The sequence below is a fragment of the Mytilus galloprovincialis genome, chromosome 2, assembly GCF_965363235.1.
Source record: "Mytilus galloprovincialis chromosome 2, xbMytGall1.hap1.1, whole genome shotgun sequence".
Taxonomy (NCBI): domain Eukaryota; kingdom Metazoa; phylum Mollusca; class Bivalvia; order Mytilida; family Mytilidae; genus Mytilus; species Mytilus galloprovincialis.
The window spans coordinates 16440508-16460253 of NC_134839.1; the positions used below are offsets into that span (position 1 = coordinate 16440508).

Sequence of the window (19746 nt, forward strand, 5' to 3'; positions counted from 1 at the left end):
TATTATTTTTAAATCCGGAACATAAATAGTTTAGCAAAGACCAAATTGAAGTCCCGGGTCCTCAATCATGTGACGATATGGGCCTCGTCTTTAATCTTTAGTTTAAGTTTGGGACTACCTCATGAACAAACAGTTTTGGGTTGGGACTAGCTCATGAACAAAACCACGTCTTACGTTAACGACATTTTGATAACAGTGAGAGAATAAACAAAGAGGCGATTCCGCACATCACTTTTACGATTTCGTAAGAACATATAAAATTGAATGACAAATATACAAATGTATAAACTATGTATATCTAAATATATAACTATTTTTAACATTAACTGTTAAAAAAAATCAACTATTATTTTCAGGAGACACAAAGGCAGAAGGTGCCATCAGGGAAGCATTGCAGGATGTAAACCTCCGAATTGTAGAAGAAATGAAGCGAAATCAACAAGAATTCATGTCCAGAAACAGGGCCGATTATGCAAAGTCACGTGCTGAAATGTCAGATTACTCCAGTATTTATATACCGGAAGACGATGGTGACGTATCACTTACAGAGACAGGATATGATACTGACAATTTACATTTGGACTTGGACCAAATGCGCAGTGAGATGGAGACCTCTATGTTTGGGTCTGTTGCAAATCTTAGATCAGAAAGAACTTCTCGTAACGAAATGGGCTCCATGTTGAATTTGAATACAATGGGGAGGTCATCTATTGTACCAAGTGCATATAACATTCTGCGCAGCAATACCGCAATGGGATGATTCTAAACGGCCATACGTTTTTTCTTCACGCAACATTATACATATATTATACATTATACACTGTTTTATATAAACTGTGTAAGACATCTGTTTGATCTGCTCATCGTTTCACTGTTACATTGTTAAATTGTGCCAATATTTTAACTGTTCGGTATTTCAAAACTCATTTTAGTTTCGGAGTTTTGAAGAATATCATAAAAACAGAATCTTGTGACCAACATATTAATTTCTGAATTTATTTCTACTTTGAATATGCTAAATTTTCGATATCAAAGTAGATGTACAATGCTCAGAATATTTGTGATGAATAGTATTTCCTTTTATCGAGTGTCATTGAATTTCGTTTCGAATTTCGTTTATCAATGACATTGGTCCATTATGATTGATTTTTTTATATTTGCACCTATCAATTACGCAGCAATATTTGTTTCATTTGTTAAGTTATATTCTTTTAATTGTTAATTGTGTCATTTCTGTTATATATGTTTTAAAAAGGTTTAAACATATTGTATTCTTACGTATAGTGCACTTTCTAAGGACTATTTTTGTGATGTTGAAATCAACTTCGCACACGTAGACTTACTAGATATTATCACCATTGTGTTTTAACATTACTTAAACTCAAAGAAAGGAAAGTGTACACGTCATGGTAACATTGTTCTGCATGATCTCAGTTTTGACCAATAGTTTCGACCCTGTATTACTTTTCGTTTCGTAAAAAAAGTTTTTATTGTCCACGTCTATCATTGTGATTATCTACTTTTATTTCTTTTGTTAAAATATGTTTTGTTAAACAAACAACATTGGCAGTATTACTCGCGCACTTTACTTTAGTTCGGCAGTATTACTGACGTACTATACCTTTGTTCGGCAGTATTACTGGCGCACTTTACTTTAGTTCGGCAGTATTACTGACGTACTATACCTTTGTTCGGCAGTATTACTGGCGCACTTTACTTTAGTTCGGCAGTATTACTGACGTACTGTACCTTTGTTCGGCAGTATTACTGACGTACTGTACCTTTGTTCGGCAGTATTACTGGCGCACTTTACTTTAGTTCGGCAGTATTACTGACGTACTATACCTTTGTTCGGCAGTATTACTGGCGCACTTTACTTTAGTTCGGCAGTATTACTGACGTACTGTACCTTTGTTCGGCAGTATTACTGACGTACTGTACCTTTGTTCGGCAGTATTACTGGCGCACTTTACTTTAGTTCGGCAGTATTACTGACGTACTATACCTTTGTTCGGCAGTATTACTGGCGCACTTAACTTTAGTTAAATTGTTTTATTCTCAATAGATTTAAATTTTGGTAAAAATGAATCTTTAATTATATAAATAATATGTGAAAAATTTGCTAAAATCTCACTTTTATGAATACGCCTTTCCATTTCAAAAGCCAAATACAAACTACATGGACAATTACAAACTTATGTAATACACTGAGACTATTGGTTGCACATGACAGGAAGTTGATATATTGTATCATCATATTTTTAATTTGTTTCAATAAAATATATGTTATTACTAAAGCATGTTTTCTTTTATAACAATACACCGCATTTTAAATGGTAATGCTATGATACCTTTTGTTCTTGAGATATTTTAGTGTCAATACTCCTGAGATGGAACGACCCCGGGTTATTGGTATGGTTCTTATTGCTCAGTCTTTAGTTTTCTATGTTGTGTTTTGAATTCTGTTGTTTGTCTTTTGGTCGATTTTCCTTTGTCATTTTTGAGTTTAATTATCTCGTTTGAATTTCTCGCCTCTCTTAGTTCTTTAATTGCATATGTATGACTACGGAGAATAGTTACAAGAACTCTATACTTCCTACATCTGCATGTTGTTGGAATGTTTCTTTCTGAAATGATTGAACTTAGAAAAAAGAAATGTGGAGTGTGCGTTAATGGGAAAACAACATACACACAATTAAACCAAAAAAGATAACACAGGTTTTCAACAACAGAACAGTGTTTACTGCGTTCAATATCGTCAGTTTCAGAGTACATTGTGTTTTTAGAAGGTTTGTCCATTTCTAAAGATATATTTATCTTTATTGACATTTTGTATGAAACAAAACGTTTGACAAGCTAGTTGAAAACTTCAACGGTATTTTTAATTGAACGATTTTTAAACGACAAATATATATTCTGACGCTTTCAATGGATTGTTCACCTTACATACAGCCCGTAACAGAGTAGTGATCGAATTCGCGTTTCTTTACCGTCAGAATAAGTTACGTTATCGACAAACTTATTTCAGAAGTGACATAATTTAATTTTCTTCATCGACAAAATATTTCATGTCCAACGTGTAAGTTTTCATTGTTTAAGTCGAAGTTTTGAAAGCTCGAAATCCATGATACTTTTTCTGTGCGGTAGTTATATCTACAAAATCCAATCATGTACACGACATATAATACATGTATATTCATACATGTATATTTATATATTGGGAATTTATTTTTGTTTCCAAACAGAATTATAAGGTTATGTATAAGTGCCTCCGTTCACTTCACAATTGTAAATTGTCTTCCTAAAGACCAGCAAAAATAAACGGCACAAGTTCATGTAGTCATAAAAAAAGTCGTATAATTTACGTTATCGAACAAAAAATCAGAAATACGGAATATCATATGTGAATGGTTAGGAAATCCGTTTCCCCTACATGTTTTAAAAGTCAAAGAAAAATGTTTTCCCTGACACAAACGTTTTAAGAACCAGCTTTGTGTAACCTATTATAGACAAATTCGACTGGATATAAGGAAGTTAAGTAGTTATGTTTACTCTGATTTGAAATTATCTTTTAGAACTTTTTTTTAGTAATTGAGAACCTATGTTGTTTATGGATAATAGGTGAAATGTTGCATGATCCCTCAAAATGACAGCAAGCGCAGTTTTCCGGACGATTTTCATTTGTACACTGCTAAAAACTGTCAGGTCCTGGCTATGGTATATTTTGGAGAAATTTTTTTTACTGATTTTTACTTGAAAAAATATTCTCTGTGTGTGCCATTGCAAGAAATAGTTTTGCTCGTTATTTTGTCATATTAAAAAAAATTCTCAACAAAATTTTCCCGTTTAAACTGTACTAGAAAAAAGTTTGGCATGTGAAACGGACGAAGACATATTCTAACAGAAGTACAAATACCAGTCCTCCCTTTTGTGTATACATATGAGAAAATATTTCAAAGTTATTGATTGAATTTAAATCCATCACACATACGGTACACATTGTAGTCCGAAAAAATAAAGGACTTAATTCCCATCAACACCTTTTTAATTGTTTAGTTTTGGGTAAAATTGTAAAGGAAATAATACTATCAAGACGTCCTTCCATAAATCTTTTTTTTGTTTTTTTCGCCCAATCGGAATGGTGCATGGACATATTTTGTTTCATATTATTAGAATTATTTTCAATATTATCGGTATTAAACTTGATTATCGACACATGAAAGTTTGTCAGCATTGTCAATCTTTTTAACGTTAAAGTACCAATAGTTCGGTCACTACTCAATTAAGTTTGTCGATAACGTAGCTAATTTTGACGGTAAAGAAACATCAATTCGATCACTTCTCTGTTACGGGCTGTATCCTGCAATTGGAAACTAATTCAACCTATATTTCCCTAAATTCAAACTATATTTCCGTCAGTGAACTTGTAACAAACATATTTTTTTTCAATTAAATAATTCCAATAATGAAAATTAAAAAAACCCTGCACAATCGATATTTTGATTTCAAACTTTATAATGAAATAATTTGATAATAAAAGAACTTAAGCTCCAAGTAAAGGCAATATAACGTAAAGCGGATCTTTAGTTCATTTTAGTAAGAATAGGACAGATGAACGAATCCACTATTTGTTAATAATCAATTATATGTGCATAAAAACAACTATTGTATACTTTGATTAAAATCAATAAAGAGAAAGAAAAGTGTTTTCCATGTTGATATAGTATCAAGCGTAACTTAAAAGAGACTGCGATGCCGGGTAATACGTATAACATATATCAAGTGCCATTGACGTTTGACCTTGCAAATATCTTATAGAACACATATCCGAATGGCGATAACTAGATACCAATTTGAGTGATAATGGAGGAATTTGTAAGCTATATTGCGCTTACAATGTGAAAGATGCTTGTGGATATGGACAGATGAGAAACACTTTTTTACTCAATGCCTTCACAGCTGCTTCTTGTCGATGAATTGCAATCAACATCACAGCTTGTACCGTTATAAGCAGTTTCTTTCAGGTGCTGTAAACTCGTACTATCCTCCAAGGAAAACATAAGAAAACAAGAATGTGCCCCCAGTACACGAATGCCCCATTCGCACTATTATTTTCTTTGATAAGTGAACCGTGAAAATGGGGTAAAACCTCTGATTTGTCATTAAAATTAGAAAGATCATGTCATAGGGAACATGTGTACTACGTTTTAAGTTGATTGGACTTTAACTTCATCAAAAACTACCTCGACCAAAAACTTTAACCTGAAGTGGGACAGACAGACGAACGGATGGACGGACACACAGACTAGAAAACATAATGCCCATAAATCATGAGTCATAATATTATAATAATAATTAGCTAGCAAATTAAGTTAGCGACAATTTTCCAGTTATAGAATGATTTTTTTATGCTGAAAGACGGGTGATACATGTTTATTGAAGTAAATGTATTTCAGGTTTTTAAACTTTGGCTTGGGTTCTGGATGTGGTTTACAGAATAGAGAATAATGAGCAATATATGCAGAACAAAGGGAGAAACATACGGAAACTATCCAAAATTGATATCAGGAATAAAGAAAAGTAAATAATGAGGTGCTGAAATATAAAGAAAAGAGAATAAAAACAAAAACATTAAAGAATAGAGAATAAAGTCTACAAAGTGAAAGAATAAAACAATGACCCCCATCATTAGCTTTTTCTGTCTGTTTCTTGCGGTTTTATTTTCCCATTTTCAATGACATTTATGTTTAAACGATAAAATTGAGAATGGAAATGGGGAATATGTCAAAGAGACAACGACTCGACCAAAGAACAGACATCAGCCGAAGGCCACTAAAATTATGATTGATAGATACATTTAAGAGTACTTGATCTTCTTAACAATGGATAAAGTACATTACATATCGACGAAGATGAGACTAGTAATTTGTCAATATTTTATTTTGGTGTCAAATTATAACCAACCAATGCGAATAAATGGTTTTCATTTGTATCTGTCTATATTGGAGTTATATGACAAAAAGCAATTATTTCAGAAAGGTAGTACCAATAAGATCTAATAAAACATCCAGAATCAAATCAACAGAATTATTAGGTATAAAACCATAACATGTTTATGCGTTCAATGTAATTGCAGCAGTAAATTGCTATGAAAGGGAAATAACCGAAAACATATCTTTGGTACATGATCATCAGTAACAAGCGAAATATTTACTAGTTAATATTTGAATAGATTTATCTTTTCCATTTCGTTTATTACTGGTTGCATTCCTTATTTTAAATTTTTATCTTTATACAATACAAGTACAATACAACGTTTTTTTTTTATTGTCAATTTCATACAAAGGATTACATATTGATTACATTGAATATTTAACAATTAAACAAAGTAAAGTCTTTTTCAAACAAATAATTTCTGCAGAAATGATATATATAGTTTTACAATATAATATAGATGGACAAACCACCGGTGACTAAACAGTATCCAGAATTGATTTTCTCTCTGTTAATAAAGTACACAATAATAAACTTTTTAATTATAATTTTATCCTCAGATGACATTAACCATATTGATTTCGATTTATTTGGGAGGCTTTTAAAGTTTTTGTTAACCTTATTTAAGTAATTTATATATTCAGATCTTTTATTTTCTAAAACAGGACACTGAAGAAGAAAATGAATTTCATTCTCAACTTCAGTGTTACATAATTTACATATATTCTATCCTCCACTCGAAGCCCCATATATCTGCCTCTTTCAATTTCTAATTTATGTGCACTGACTCTGAACTTAGTGAGCAGTCGCCTTTCATTCTCATAAATTTTTGTTTTAAAAAATTGGTTCCTAAATACTTGTTTAATTCCGCCACAGGCTTATGTGATTTCAAATGTTACAGCGTGTAAATAGCCTCGTTGATGATATTGTTTGTTGGTAAATTTTAAAGGTGTTGTGTGTGTATTTATGGCTAATACATGTAGTTAGCAATATAATCTAATGCTTGATTGATAACTTTTCTAGACTCAGGCTGATGTAAAGATTACACACTTGTCAAATGTTGAAGATTCCATTTAATGAATGGGTATTGTTTATTTTGAATTTATTAAACCATAAAATTAAGTGTTGACTCTTCACATTGAATAATCCGCTTAAGTGAAGCGTCAAACATTAATTTTATGGTTCAAAACTCAAAATAAATTGTTGCCATTCATTAAAAATAAATGTCTTTCAAAAAGTAAGGCTCAACGAACTTTTTATTTCATTTACTTACTTACTTAGTCCTTGCTATGCCTTATGGCACATAGGGCAAGGACAAGTTTCCTCCAGTCTTCTCTGTTTTATTTTATTTATATTAACAATCACAACGTACACACTTTTGGCGTATGAATACACAACGTCAGAATGGGCGTGTCGCCATAAAAATTGACAACACTGAAAATAAAAGTAATACTTTTAACCAACCAGAGGACAGTAAATATTCCAAATTTATTTATTATGTTTTATCTCTTTTAAATCTAAATCAAAATAAAGCTAAACCCGGAAAAGATCTCACATTCTAAAATGAATAGACTTTCCTATCATGTTTTAAATCGAAAGAATCTTGCATCAATAAAGTGGTGATAAGTAATAAAGAATAGGTCAGGACAACAATTTCAAATAAAATGATAGCAATAGAAATTCAATATCAACCTTTCGAACTACAGATTTTTCCAAAGAAAGCAATCAAAATTTTCATTTTCAATCTAGTATAATGAAAAGAATTACATAATATACCGAGTTTTCTAAAGATTTCAAAAAAGATTAGAAAAAAGATCAATAGAAATCGGAAAAAATCATTATTTGCCATCAAAACTAATCCCTAAGTTTATTATTCATTTTCCTTATCTTGAAGGTGTCTTTCTTTCACATTTCCGTCAATTTCTTGTGGCCTGCTATACATTTATTGGATATAAACAATGAATAAGTCACTTTACAAACTGGTTTATATCGAGTATTTCTCTAATCCTCAAAACTATAAAGTCTGTTTATCAATTTGTCCTATCCCACGAAGCAATATGACATACGTCACATAAAAAGAATTAAACTTGCCTGTCCGAAGTACCTAATATCAAAACTGGTTTCGAGTTAAATAACCTGGATTACCAAAAAAAAAACGTGTAGACCTGCGCACTCTGCTTTTCTAATTTCGACATCTAAATCCATGATATTGGCTTGTCTCCTTCATATTTTATCCTTTGAACTTCCGCGTTTAAATCTTTTTACTTTTAAACAAATTTGGTTTTCTCCCAAATTTCGTAGGTACCAAGTGTTCTCCATATTTATACTTTACTACAAGATGTTGTTCTGAATTTTATACGGTTCCTTGTATGCTTGCTATAGTGTCCTGTCCGCAAACTCATATTGCCAGCAAACTCGGGACTTCGTATCGCCAACTTGACTACTTTTTTCGGACGTTGAAACAGATACAGCTGTATTTCGGATTTGATTTCATACCACAACTTCATAAATCAGCACTGGAAGACTCAATCTTTTAACTGCATGTTCAAAGTAAATTTGTACAGAGTTTCAATACAGAAAAAGTAAAAATGAAACAAATAGTCCTGACTCAAACTATAAATAAACGAATCGCATTCAAATGTTAATCAAAGATTAGTTTCAACCCACATACAAAAAGTGGGAGGATGATTTGTTTTAACTGGGTTGGTTTATAAATAATGTTGTCATAATAATAGAAATACAACGGATAAGTGATATCAATTCATGATACAAAATCAGTACATGGACACAAACAATAACTTATTTCAAGTGGCATCATATCCCATATATTTGTTACGAAAATCGTTTTAATATCTGCATCCTCATTGTAAGAGTTCTGTCAAAGGTAAAAATACTTTCAGAACATTTTATACGAAGTACCAAGTCAGAAATATGACAGTTGTTGTCCATTCGTTTGATGTGTTTGAGCTTTTTTTGATTTTGCCATTTGATTAGGGACTTTCCGTTTTGAATTTTCCTTGGAGTTCAGTATTTTTTTATTCAACTTTGTATAATTGTTGATAATTGTAACAACTATTATATATTGACTTCTTCTGAGTCATTCCAAGTAAAAAGAATGAAATACTATCTTCATTTTTATTGAACAGATAATAACTATAACCCTTAACTGTACAACAAGAAAAATATATGTAACAAACAACTATAAAATGTATTCCGCTTATTGCTATTCTTTCCAAAAACCGTTCACAAACATGCACTTATAAATAAAGTAATCCTGTTAGAAATAATTACCTGCTATACGTCTTATCAATACTGTTTAACTAAATAATTTTGCATGATTGACACTATTTATGTTTATAATAATGTTATTTTGTTGGACTCATCCGGGTCTTCGCTTTGTATTAAAAGCACATATACTAATTTTTGATATTCAATTTGTGCTTATGTGCTTTTGTTGAAATATTTGATTGGTTTCATTGTGATTAAGATTATAATTTACAATGTTGATTGATGTATCCCATTTTTTGACAATGTTATATTTCATATCTGTTTGTTTTGTTTACACATTGTTGTCAATATAATGGAACTTTATGCTACTGTCATGCAAGTGAGAAGTATAGCTAGCTACAAAACCAGATTTAATCCACGTTTTTTACTGTACCAAGTCAGTAGACAGTAGTTTTCCATTCGTTTGATGTGTTTGATGTGTTTGATCTTTCGATTTTGCTATTTGATGAGAGACTTGGCGCTTTGAGTTTTCCTTTGAGTTCGTTATTTTTTTTATTTCACTTCTCAATACTAAGGTACGTTTTTATTTGCAACAATTAATATTACAAATAAGCTCTTTATAGATATCAGGTTTAGAACTTTGAACGCTAGACCTTGAAATAGTATATTGACTAATATAGGCAATAAATAATGTCCATGGTCAGACACAATTATCATGTTTAAAAAATTTGAAAAGTGAACAAATATTACGAAATAGATTGATAATCATAAGCGAAAAAGGTGGAACCTTGAACAAATAAAGAAACAAATGGGAAAAGGGAAGAAAATACAAAAAAAAAACCAACACAGTTTTGGAAATAACTTCCCTGTGCTACCCCTTAGTTATGCTTTTTTTTTGTCACAATACTTGCTCTCTTTGATCATATACCATTTGTACCATGTTCACTGAATATTTGCCGTTCACTCGTTGATAAGGAAATTGAGAAATGAAATAAAAATATAAAAACCATAAAGTATGCCAAAATATTCAATCTGTTGTTATTAGATGTTCGGAACTGAAGTTCACAAACACATTTACATTAGTTAATGTATAATGCTTATTGATGTTTTATAACTAGAATAAAACTGCCTTTGATACGTCGACATTACATAACTCTGAGTCTAATCTATAGGAAAATAAAATAAAAGTTTTATTATGTTCGGTATGTGTTCTCATAGGCTTACATGGACTGAATGCTTTTATAACAGTGGTTTTCTGTACATTTTAAAGATACAAATACATGTTATAGATTTGTGTTAATACTATGATAACTCTATCTATCAGTTTTTCTTTTTTTTCTTTTTTTTTTGCTTCAATTGTTTACGAAAACAAAACCATCTATTACACAATGATAAAATTTCATCTATTTAAAAATATTGGCAATCACATCTCATAGTTATTTAGATCTCCATTATTTATATTTCTTATCATATTTACGGTCGAATAATCACAAATGATATGCTTTGCATATCTTCGTTCGTAGTATAATGCCGTTTTTATCCCCTGAGAAACGACTATGACCATTTATTTACAGTTTTGTCTTCTGTCAACTTAAAGTCGTGTTGTAATCTGTTATATCTATTGACTGTTTTGATCCAGGCGTTGACTTGTGGATTTTATTTCGCAGAAGATCATTTGAGTTTCGCACTGAAAAGAAAAACAAACAAGTTAAAAGTATGCAATTAACCTGAAGAGAATAAAAGAGTTATATATCGTCGAACATCTTGCTATAATTCTAATTCTTTGGTGAAATAATGTTAATTGTATCCATAAGATAGGGTAACCAAAGAATAAAAGCTATTCAGATCGTTTTGAGAAGTAATAATATATTTTAAAAAACAAATTCATTCAATAAACTATGGAAAAAAACAAAATGTAAAGATAATGATCACACCTTCAAATGTGATTAGTTCACTTCTAATTGGAAATCAAGGTATAATAATTTAATCATACCTGTTAAAGACCGAACATTTGATATTTGGGTGGGAGGGGGACATCCCAGACACATGTTTTTCGAACGAAAATAATGTGTGTTATGATGACTTTTATTTGCGGGGTTTGACTTAATGTCAAATTAATAATTGGTCAATGCACTTACATGTCTTAATAATGATCGTATGTTCAAATACAACATAACAACTAACGATTTCACGCATTTCTTTAAAGACTGTAGAAAATGAAGAAAGGTATGATATATGTATGAATAACTATAATTCTTCCAAGTTTAATGCAGCAATCAATTCACATAAAAAGGAATCATATCAATAAAATAAAGTATCATTGTCTTTTACAGAACGTTCGATATCATTTTAATTAAAATTTCATTTCTAATTTGATACTATCATTATTATGTTTTTTTCAAATGCTTGTTGGAGGAGACGAGTCAAGATCATTTCATAGAACAGCCATACATAATTCAAAAAGTAATTAAAGGTCGTTAAACGAAGCAACACCTCTTTCAAAGATAAACACGGAAGTTCTTTTTTGCAGAATATAACTGATAATAAAATAAAGTATACGCACTTAACGTTTGATAATATATGATTAAAATAAAGGTATAACAATAAAATATTAATTTGGAAAAGGATAGACAAAAGATGCTAAAGAGACATCTCAACTCATTTTTTGGTGGGGTTCGTGTTGTTTATTCTTTAGTTTTCTATGTTGTGTCGTGTGTGCTGTTGTTTGTTTGTCTTTTTCATTTTTAGCCATGACGTTGTCAGTTTGTTTTAGATTTATGAGTTTGACTGTCCCTTTGGTATCTTTCGTCCCTCTTTCTTTGACAAGGTAATGAGATAATACGAAAAAGGACCAGAAGAAAAACAAAAGTAAACAAAACAAAACAGAGAAAACTGAACAACACGAACCCCCCAAAAAACGTAAGTGACCTGAGTTGCTACAGAACAGCAAGATCCTGCTCCACACGTAGTGATTCTCATTAAAGTACAAATCCGGTGATAAGTCTTTATCGGTAGGTTTTATTCGAGAGAAAAAGAAGGGATTGTGATAACAATAATCAGGAAATATTCATCGTCACCTGTAAAATAGATATTCCATAACAATCAACCCTGCTCGTGATGGCGTCCGAATTTTTTTCGAAAGGCTCCCTTCTTGGAACGCTTCCTTCCATATGTGCAGCAATCCTTTATCAAGGAGATCCTGCAGCAATGCAATATCTGGAATATCTTATCAACTTGGAGATATTTATTCAATATGCAGGTGCTCCTGGAATGTTTCTACATATAAATGGAGACTTCCTAATTGGAAAGCTTAAATTATCTTTTTTGTCGTAAAGCTTTGTTCTGAACAGACCCTCTTCGACAGTTTCTAGACAAAAGTCAAAATATGAGGCAGATTTGACTGCATCTATTGATTAGGTAGTTGAGTTCAATATATTTACCAATTTTAGACACATCGTATTTACAGAAGAACATGAAGTTAGAGGATATGCTATTTCTTTAGTTTTTGCAGTATTAGTTTCCACTGACCATACCCCAAGTTAGGGGACTATTTTGATATGAACAAAAGAAATATTGGTCACAAGCCAATTCAACACAGAAATTTAAAAACAACCCAACTTTGCGATGGGTTTAAATATTGATTTTCTATTTATTATTTTAAACTGATTATTTTGCACAACTCTTTATACAGACGCCCTTCATTCATTTTCTTACTTACCTACAGAAATTAATTAATATTCACACACTTTAAATCACTTTGAAATTTAGTATGACAGACCTTATTTTTTTTTAATGAGTGGAAATAATCGTTATGGACATTTGTAGGTAAACTATCTGACCAGACAGTATAGAACGCTATACACAGTTTATTGATTTGACAACCATCTGTAAACTATGTTGTACATTTTTTTTAATTTTTTTTTTATCATTTTGTGTATGACAAAGATTCAAAAAAGAAATACTTTTTTATTTTGTTGTGCTGTTAAATCAATGTATAAGTTTTTGGGGAGTAGATTTTGGCTGGGCAGAGGGGTGAAGGGAATATATTTTTGACCTCGACAAATTCTGCATAATGAGTATGTGCCTGTCCCCACCTAGGAGGCTGTAATTCAGTGGTTGTCGGTGGTTGCTATCTTGTTTTGTCATCATTAAGACCGGGTTTTAGACAAAAGCACAAAACACTTTCTATAAAAATTCGATTCTATCACAAAGGTTACCCATCGTTTCACAACAAACCTATAATTATACCATAAAAGTCGTCAGAAGAAAAAGACGAGAAGCAGGATATTTTTGAGATGTATATAGATGAAAGAAAGGTTCTCCGGAAACAATACCGGAATATATTATCTGAACACTCCGCTATTCATTTCAATAGATTCTTTCATATGCAAAGAAGCAATACATTTATCAATCTTCAATATGTCAAAATAATCAGACAAATTCCAATCGTGGTCCCATTTAAGAGCATTGAAAGATCACGAATTATTCAGATTGATTGATCATATCTGATGTCTAAAGAAATGAATCGCCAAAGAAGAAAAAATCCCACATTTGATCAATCAACGTGCCTTCACATCATGTTTTTAGAATAATCATACATAAAGGTATAACAAATAACAGGCTTTATATAACAAGTGGTAGATTTATAATTACTGGTATACAAAGTTACAGTTTGGCTATACTTTTTGGACCTTTTGGATTATAGCTCTTCATCTTTTATATAAGCTTTGGATTTCAAATATTTTGGCCACGAGCATCACTGAAGAGACATGTATTGTCGAAATGCGCATCTGGTGCAAGAAAATTGATACCGTTAATTTTATTACTATCACTGGGTCGATGCCTCTGCTGGTGGACTATTAGTCCCCGAGGGTATCACCAGCCCAGTAGCCAGTACTTCGGTACTGGCATGAAAATACGGATTTTTTTTGTGTTATTAAAATTTGCTGTTACAAAATGATAGAAATTATTATAAATTAAGGAATGTATCTCCCTCATGCAAAGCTCTGATTCCTTTCACGGATTTGGCTATACTTTTTGGACCTTTTGGATTATAGCTCTTCATCTTTTATATAAGCTTTGGATTTCAAATATTTTGGCCACGAGCATCACTGAAGAGACATGTATTGTCGAAATGCGCATCTGGTGCAAGAAAATTGATACCGTTAATTTTATTATATGTGAAAGACAGAAAATGTTAGCGCGAAGACACATCAAGGTTTCTCTAAACCAAATGACAAAAACTACTTACTCTCCTTACACAACCCTGAAGAGGTTTCTGGCTTGAGGCAATTTTTCATGCACAAGTGGCTTTTTTTTCTTTTTTCTTTGTATTATACCAGTCATATTACTTTTGAACTCGATCAGCGGCTTACAAAAGCTTGACAAAATGATACAGGAAAGGCACATAATTATATGAAATCGGTATTAAAGAAATGACTAGTACAAACCATTCAAATGGGGAAAACAAACGGTAAAATCTATATAAAAAAGAGGAACGAGAATGAACTACATCAACAAACGACTACTACTAAACACCATATTCCTGTCTAAAGACAGCTGCAAACAATTGCAGTGGGTGTAAACAAATAAACAGGTACCAACCTTTACCCTTATCTGAATCAATAGTGTAACACCACAACATAGAAATACACACTTTAAAATATCAATTGAAATGATTAAACTCAGTCAAAAGACAATTTAACACAAGTGAACATACACTCAATGGATACATTGATCTATGATACAATGATAATACAAAATCAATAAAATAAGGGGTGAATAATTAAAGTAACAGTATTATACCGCTATGAAATGTTAAATGATTTCTGAAAAAAAGTAATAACCTTGACCCCGCCACATTATTTATGTATGTGTCTGTCCCAAGTCAGAAGCCTGTAATTCAGTGGTTGTCGTTTGTTTATGTGTTACATATTTGTTTTTCGTTCATTTTTTTTTATATAAATAAGGTCGTTAGTTTTCTCGTTTGGATTGTTTTACATTGTCTTATCGGGACCTTTTATAGCTGACTATACGGTATGGGCTTTGCTCATTGTTGAAGGCCGTACGGTGACCTATAGTTGTTAATGTTTGTCATTTTGGTCTCTTGTGGACAGTTGTCTCATTGGAAATCATACCACATCTTCTTTTTTATATTGAACAAAAACCCACTGTGACCATTTACAATATTATACACAGGTAAATGAAAATAATTTTGTTGTTAGGTATATCGTTTAAAAAGAGAAAGGAAATATTTTTACAAAATAAATAATTTTGATGTTCATAGTACGAAGAAGTGAAAATTTATAGTTATACACAAACACTTCTCAAAGCGGATATTTAGACCCGATATAACCCTGCATAAGTAAACATTAAATAACAAAAAAGCATTACAAATAATATCAAATGGTCAAATTAAAAAAGAAAGTACGATTTGAGAGTACTGGCAATTACTGACAGCTAGTTGAAAGCCAAAAACAATAATTAAAAATAAAAAAAAATCAACTAAAACACATCTTAAGGATTTAGTATTTTAACGTCATGGACATTCAAAGGAGACATGACTTGTTCAATGGCTAAATTACGCATATTCATAATATTTAGATCTTTTATTTATGTATCCTTATTCTAAATGTCCTAAGCAATTTGGATACTGTAAACTTTTTTGTTTTAGCACACTTGTCGGATATTTCAAAATGAAAATATACATAGTATTGGAAAGCAAAGCACTCTAAATACACTACATGCTTTTCAATGAGAAGAGACTACTTGAGCATGCTCTTAAGCTGACTGATTCTAACGACAACTCGGTAAAAATGATAATGTTAATACTCCTCCCATGAACGTACATCTACGAAATACGCAGAAAAAAGTAAGATCACAAAAACGTCGAGGAAAATTCAAAACGGAAAGTCCTGAATCAAATGACAAAATCTTTAATAATATCAGCAAACCCGTACTAGCTTTTATTTTGTAAATATAGCATGTGGCTCTCTATAGGAATACCCTGATTTGTATCTTGATTTGTATCCCAGGTATAGATTACCTTAGCCGTATTTGGCACAATTTTTGGAATTTTGGATCCTCAATGCTCTTCAACTTTGGACTTGTTTGACCTTGTAAATATTTAGATATCAGCGTCACTGATGAGTCTTATGTAGACGAAACGCGTGTCTGGCGTACTAAATTATAATCCTGGTACCTTTGATAACTATTGATACTTCAAAGTAAAAGTAGTACAGTTTTAGAAATAAAAGTAACTCTATCAATAGTTATTAAAGGTACCAGGATTATAATTTAGTACGCCAGACGCGCGTTTCGTCTACATAAGACTCATCAGTGACGCTCATATCAAAATATTTATAAAGCTATCAAATTACGAGCTACATTATGCATGTTAGCAATTAAAATATATTTTAAAGTCTTAATACAATTTCAAACCGATTGAAAACAAATGTCCTTGAAGTGTGATCTCTCATACGAACCGAAATTGTGTCTGGATACAAATAATGTATTGTAGTGTGCAACTTAATTTTATACTGAGATCGGATATCACATTGTCAGCAATTATTCTTATTTTATTGTAAAAGTAGTACTGTACTTACAGACATTATCATGTATTTTTACAATTATTTTGTTATCATTTCCATGGAAAAAACAAATTAATACTCACAACTTTGAATACCATTTTGAAATTGACTACATCAAATACAAAAGAGGGACGAAAGATACCAAAGGGACAGTCAAACTCATAAATCTAAAACAAACTGACAACGCCATGGCTAAAAATAAAAAAACACAAACAAACAACAGCACACATGACACAACATAGAAAACTAACGAATAAACAACACGAACCCCACCAAAAAACTAGGGGTGATCTCAGGTGCTTCGGAAGGGTAAGCAGATCCTGCTCCACATGTGGCACCCGTCGATAACTAATTCGATAAAAACACTAAGCCAATACAATATTGTCTTACAAGCAACTAAAATAATCTCAATAACACTTTGCACGTTTACATCCAAATCATTTCAGCCTAAAATCGTTATCATGGTAATGCAATAAACAATAAGAACTACTCAAACGAATAAACAGTAAAACATTTTTGTTTATAAAACTTGAATATTTGAAATTGACTTTCCGTTATATGCATATATAATCACTTTGATTAAGACGTTGAACGGAAGGATTGTGCTTTATAAAAAAATAATTTTTAATCCGAGCTAAACTAACTTTTCGTATCTTTTATCTTTTACATAACTTCTTCTGGTGTAAGTGTAATATCTGCTTTAACATGGAAATAAAGTCATCATAGATACCAGGATGTAAATTTTGTATATGCGTCAGAAGCGCGCTTTTTCTACAAAAGACTCATCAGTGACGACCAAAGAACACCAAGTTACATTTACCCTGATATTGTAAAATCAAATGAATGATTAGTTGTAATGTTGCATATAGTTAATGACTCAGCTTAAACCAAGTAATGTCCGTGTCGTAAATGTAGCATTTGAACATTGATATGTTTAATAGTAAATTCTCTCATTAAAATTTTTACAAGTTATGAACTATTAAACACACAGCAGAGTTGTTTTACATCAGCTTCGACTTCGACAATTCAAAAAGGATATATTCAAAATTTAAAATCACATTTCTGTACATATAAATAGACAGTTTGCAATTGAGAGGCTGAAATCATCTCTCTCTTTTGTTGTACTGTTTTTGCTTTATCCGACTCTCATTGTCATTTCTTGATGTAAGTCAAGATATCTCGCAGACCTAACTGTATCTGCTGTATCATTTATGTTTGGTGGGATAGATTAGTTGAAGATAGTGGACATCATCAATATTATATAGTGGATAATGCTACGTTCTTTTGTTTTGTAAGTTTTCATGCGAAAATATGATATCTTCAACTTATCAATACATCACGTTTAAACTATATTGATATAAACAAATTGAAAAGGGGATATATGGGCACTAGATTATAGGACACACAAATATAAACACAAATCTTCTATATTTTACAATGACGGTAAATATCCATTTTTCATTCATTTTTTTTTTGAAATTATAATGTACACTTTGCACCAATTTTATACAGTCGCATAATTTGCCAACAGAAATTAATTAAAAACCACTAGCCTTTCATCTCGTTGTTGTTATTTAGTATGAAAGACCTTGATTTTTTTTCATGAGTGGAAATAACTCTGATTGGCAACTGTAACATGAATACTCTGATCAGACAACAGTAGTAATATAACGCTGTAAACAATTAATGGAATCGACAATCATCTGTAATGTATATTGCACTTACTTTTTTTCATTATCCGTATGATCAATATGCCAAAATCTCTCTGTCATAATTTTGGTTCTTTTTTGTTAATTATTTTGTATTTTTCTCCTTTTTTAGCGTTTTCTGTTCACTTTCGATCTATGAGTTCAATTGTTCCTTTGTTATCTTTCTCCCCTCTCTTGTCTTAATTCTCCTAGTTTTTTAATTGATTCACATTTTGTCACGTCGAGACAATATGTAATGGTTTTTGCTCATTGTTGAGGGGCCAACGGTGGCCTTTTACAGTAACTAAACGATCAATTGAATTTTATTAAATAGTTGTCTCATTGACAATCATATCACATCGCCTTATTCTTACCTTAAACTCATTTGACTAAATTCAAGCCTGGTTCTATTTAAGAGTATTGTAAGATCACGGATTATTCAGATTGAAGGATCAAATCCTATATCTTATCGTTTGATTTACCTATGTTTTTCTAAACTTAATGAAAAAAAAAAACTGCATACACTCCTTACACAATTCTTAAAGAGGTTTCTGGCTTGAGGCAATTGAAAATGAACAATTGGCGATGTTGTTTTTTTTTTTTTTTTTATCTTGGTCATTCTCCAGTTGAACTTGGTCAGCCGCTTATAAAAGATGAAAACATCGCATAACCGTAAAAGCTTTAGAAACGGTATAATAAGATATGAAATCGCAAGTTCAAACAAAACCATAACAATGTAGCCTGGTGGCGTGCGTAGAAGTGAATAATGCCACTCTACACTCTAACATTGAGGGTCGAAATCACAGATTTCACACAGCACCGTAATAAACTGGATTTTATATTTGTCGCAAAACAAATCCAGAAAATTTAACAGTAAACACTAGTACTTTTATATAGTGATAGACAAAATGTGAATATTCATATTGAATATAAATATTTGGAGCATTTCCAGCCGTTTTTTCCCGATTTTGAGCACAGCGTGGACAAAATTTAAAAACTTTTCAACATATATATATAAGAATGATATATTTTGATACTGAAAACTATCCTTTTTCGAGCACACTTGTTTATTCTTTTTCAATTGGAAATTTTTGAATAAAAAAATCATTATGTAATTGAAAAATAGAGAAATGTCTGCTTTCTGTTTAAAAGTGAAAGAAAGATGCAAGTACAAAGTTGGTAAGTCTAAGAATTTAATCAATGTATCAGAAAAAATGGTCCAAAAAGAAGTTATACAACATTTCAGT

The 19746-nt window shown here is 31.4% G+C and overlaps 1 protein-coding gene and 1 long non-coding RNA gene across 3 annotated transcripts in view; one reads left to right on the plus strand and one right to left on the minus strand.

The window, feature by feature from the left end:
• Window positions 1–19746, plus strand: part of LOC143063012 (outer dynein arm-docking complex subunit 4-like) — a 180194-nt gene that overhangs the window by 18326 nt on the left and 142122 nt on the right. Inside the window, exon 11 of one of the 2 annotated variants that reach the window (XR_012974920.1) lies at window positions 357–1533. Coding sequence is in view for 1 of the 2 variants with exons in the window: in XM_076234911.1 (XP_076091026.1) it covers window positions 357–760 (404 nt within the window). In the remaining variant the exon portion in view is untranslated. Of the gene's footprint in view, window positions 1–356; window positions 2298–19746 lie in introns of those variants that run through there. The other variant, XM_076234911.1, reaches the window with a different exon arrangement.
• The window catches only part of LOC143063007 (uncharacterized), a 45898-nt gene continuing 35267 nt past the window's right edge, over window positions 9116–19746 (minus strand). Inside the window, exon 3 of the long non-coding RNA XR_012974916.1 lies at window positions 9116–10909. This is a non-coding gene — a long non-coding RNA (uncharacterized LOC143063007). The remainder of the gene's footprint in view (window positions 10910–19746) is intronic.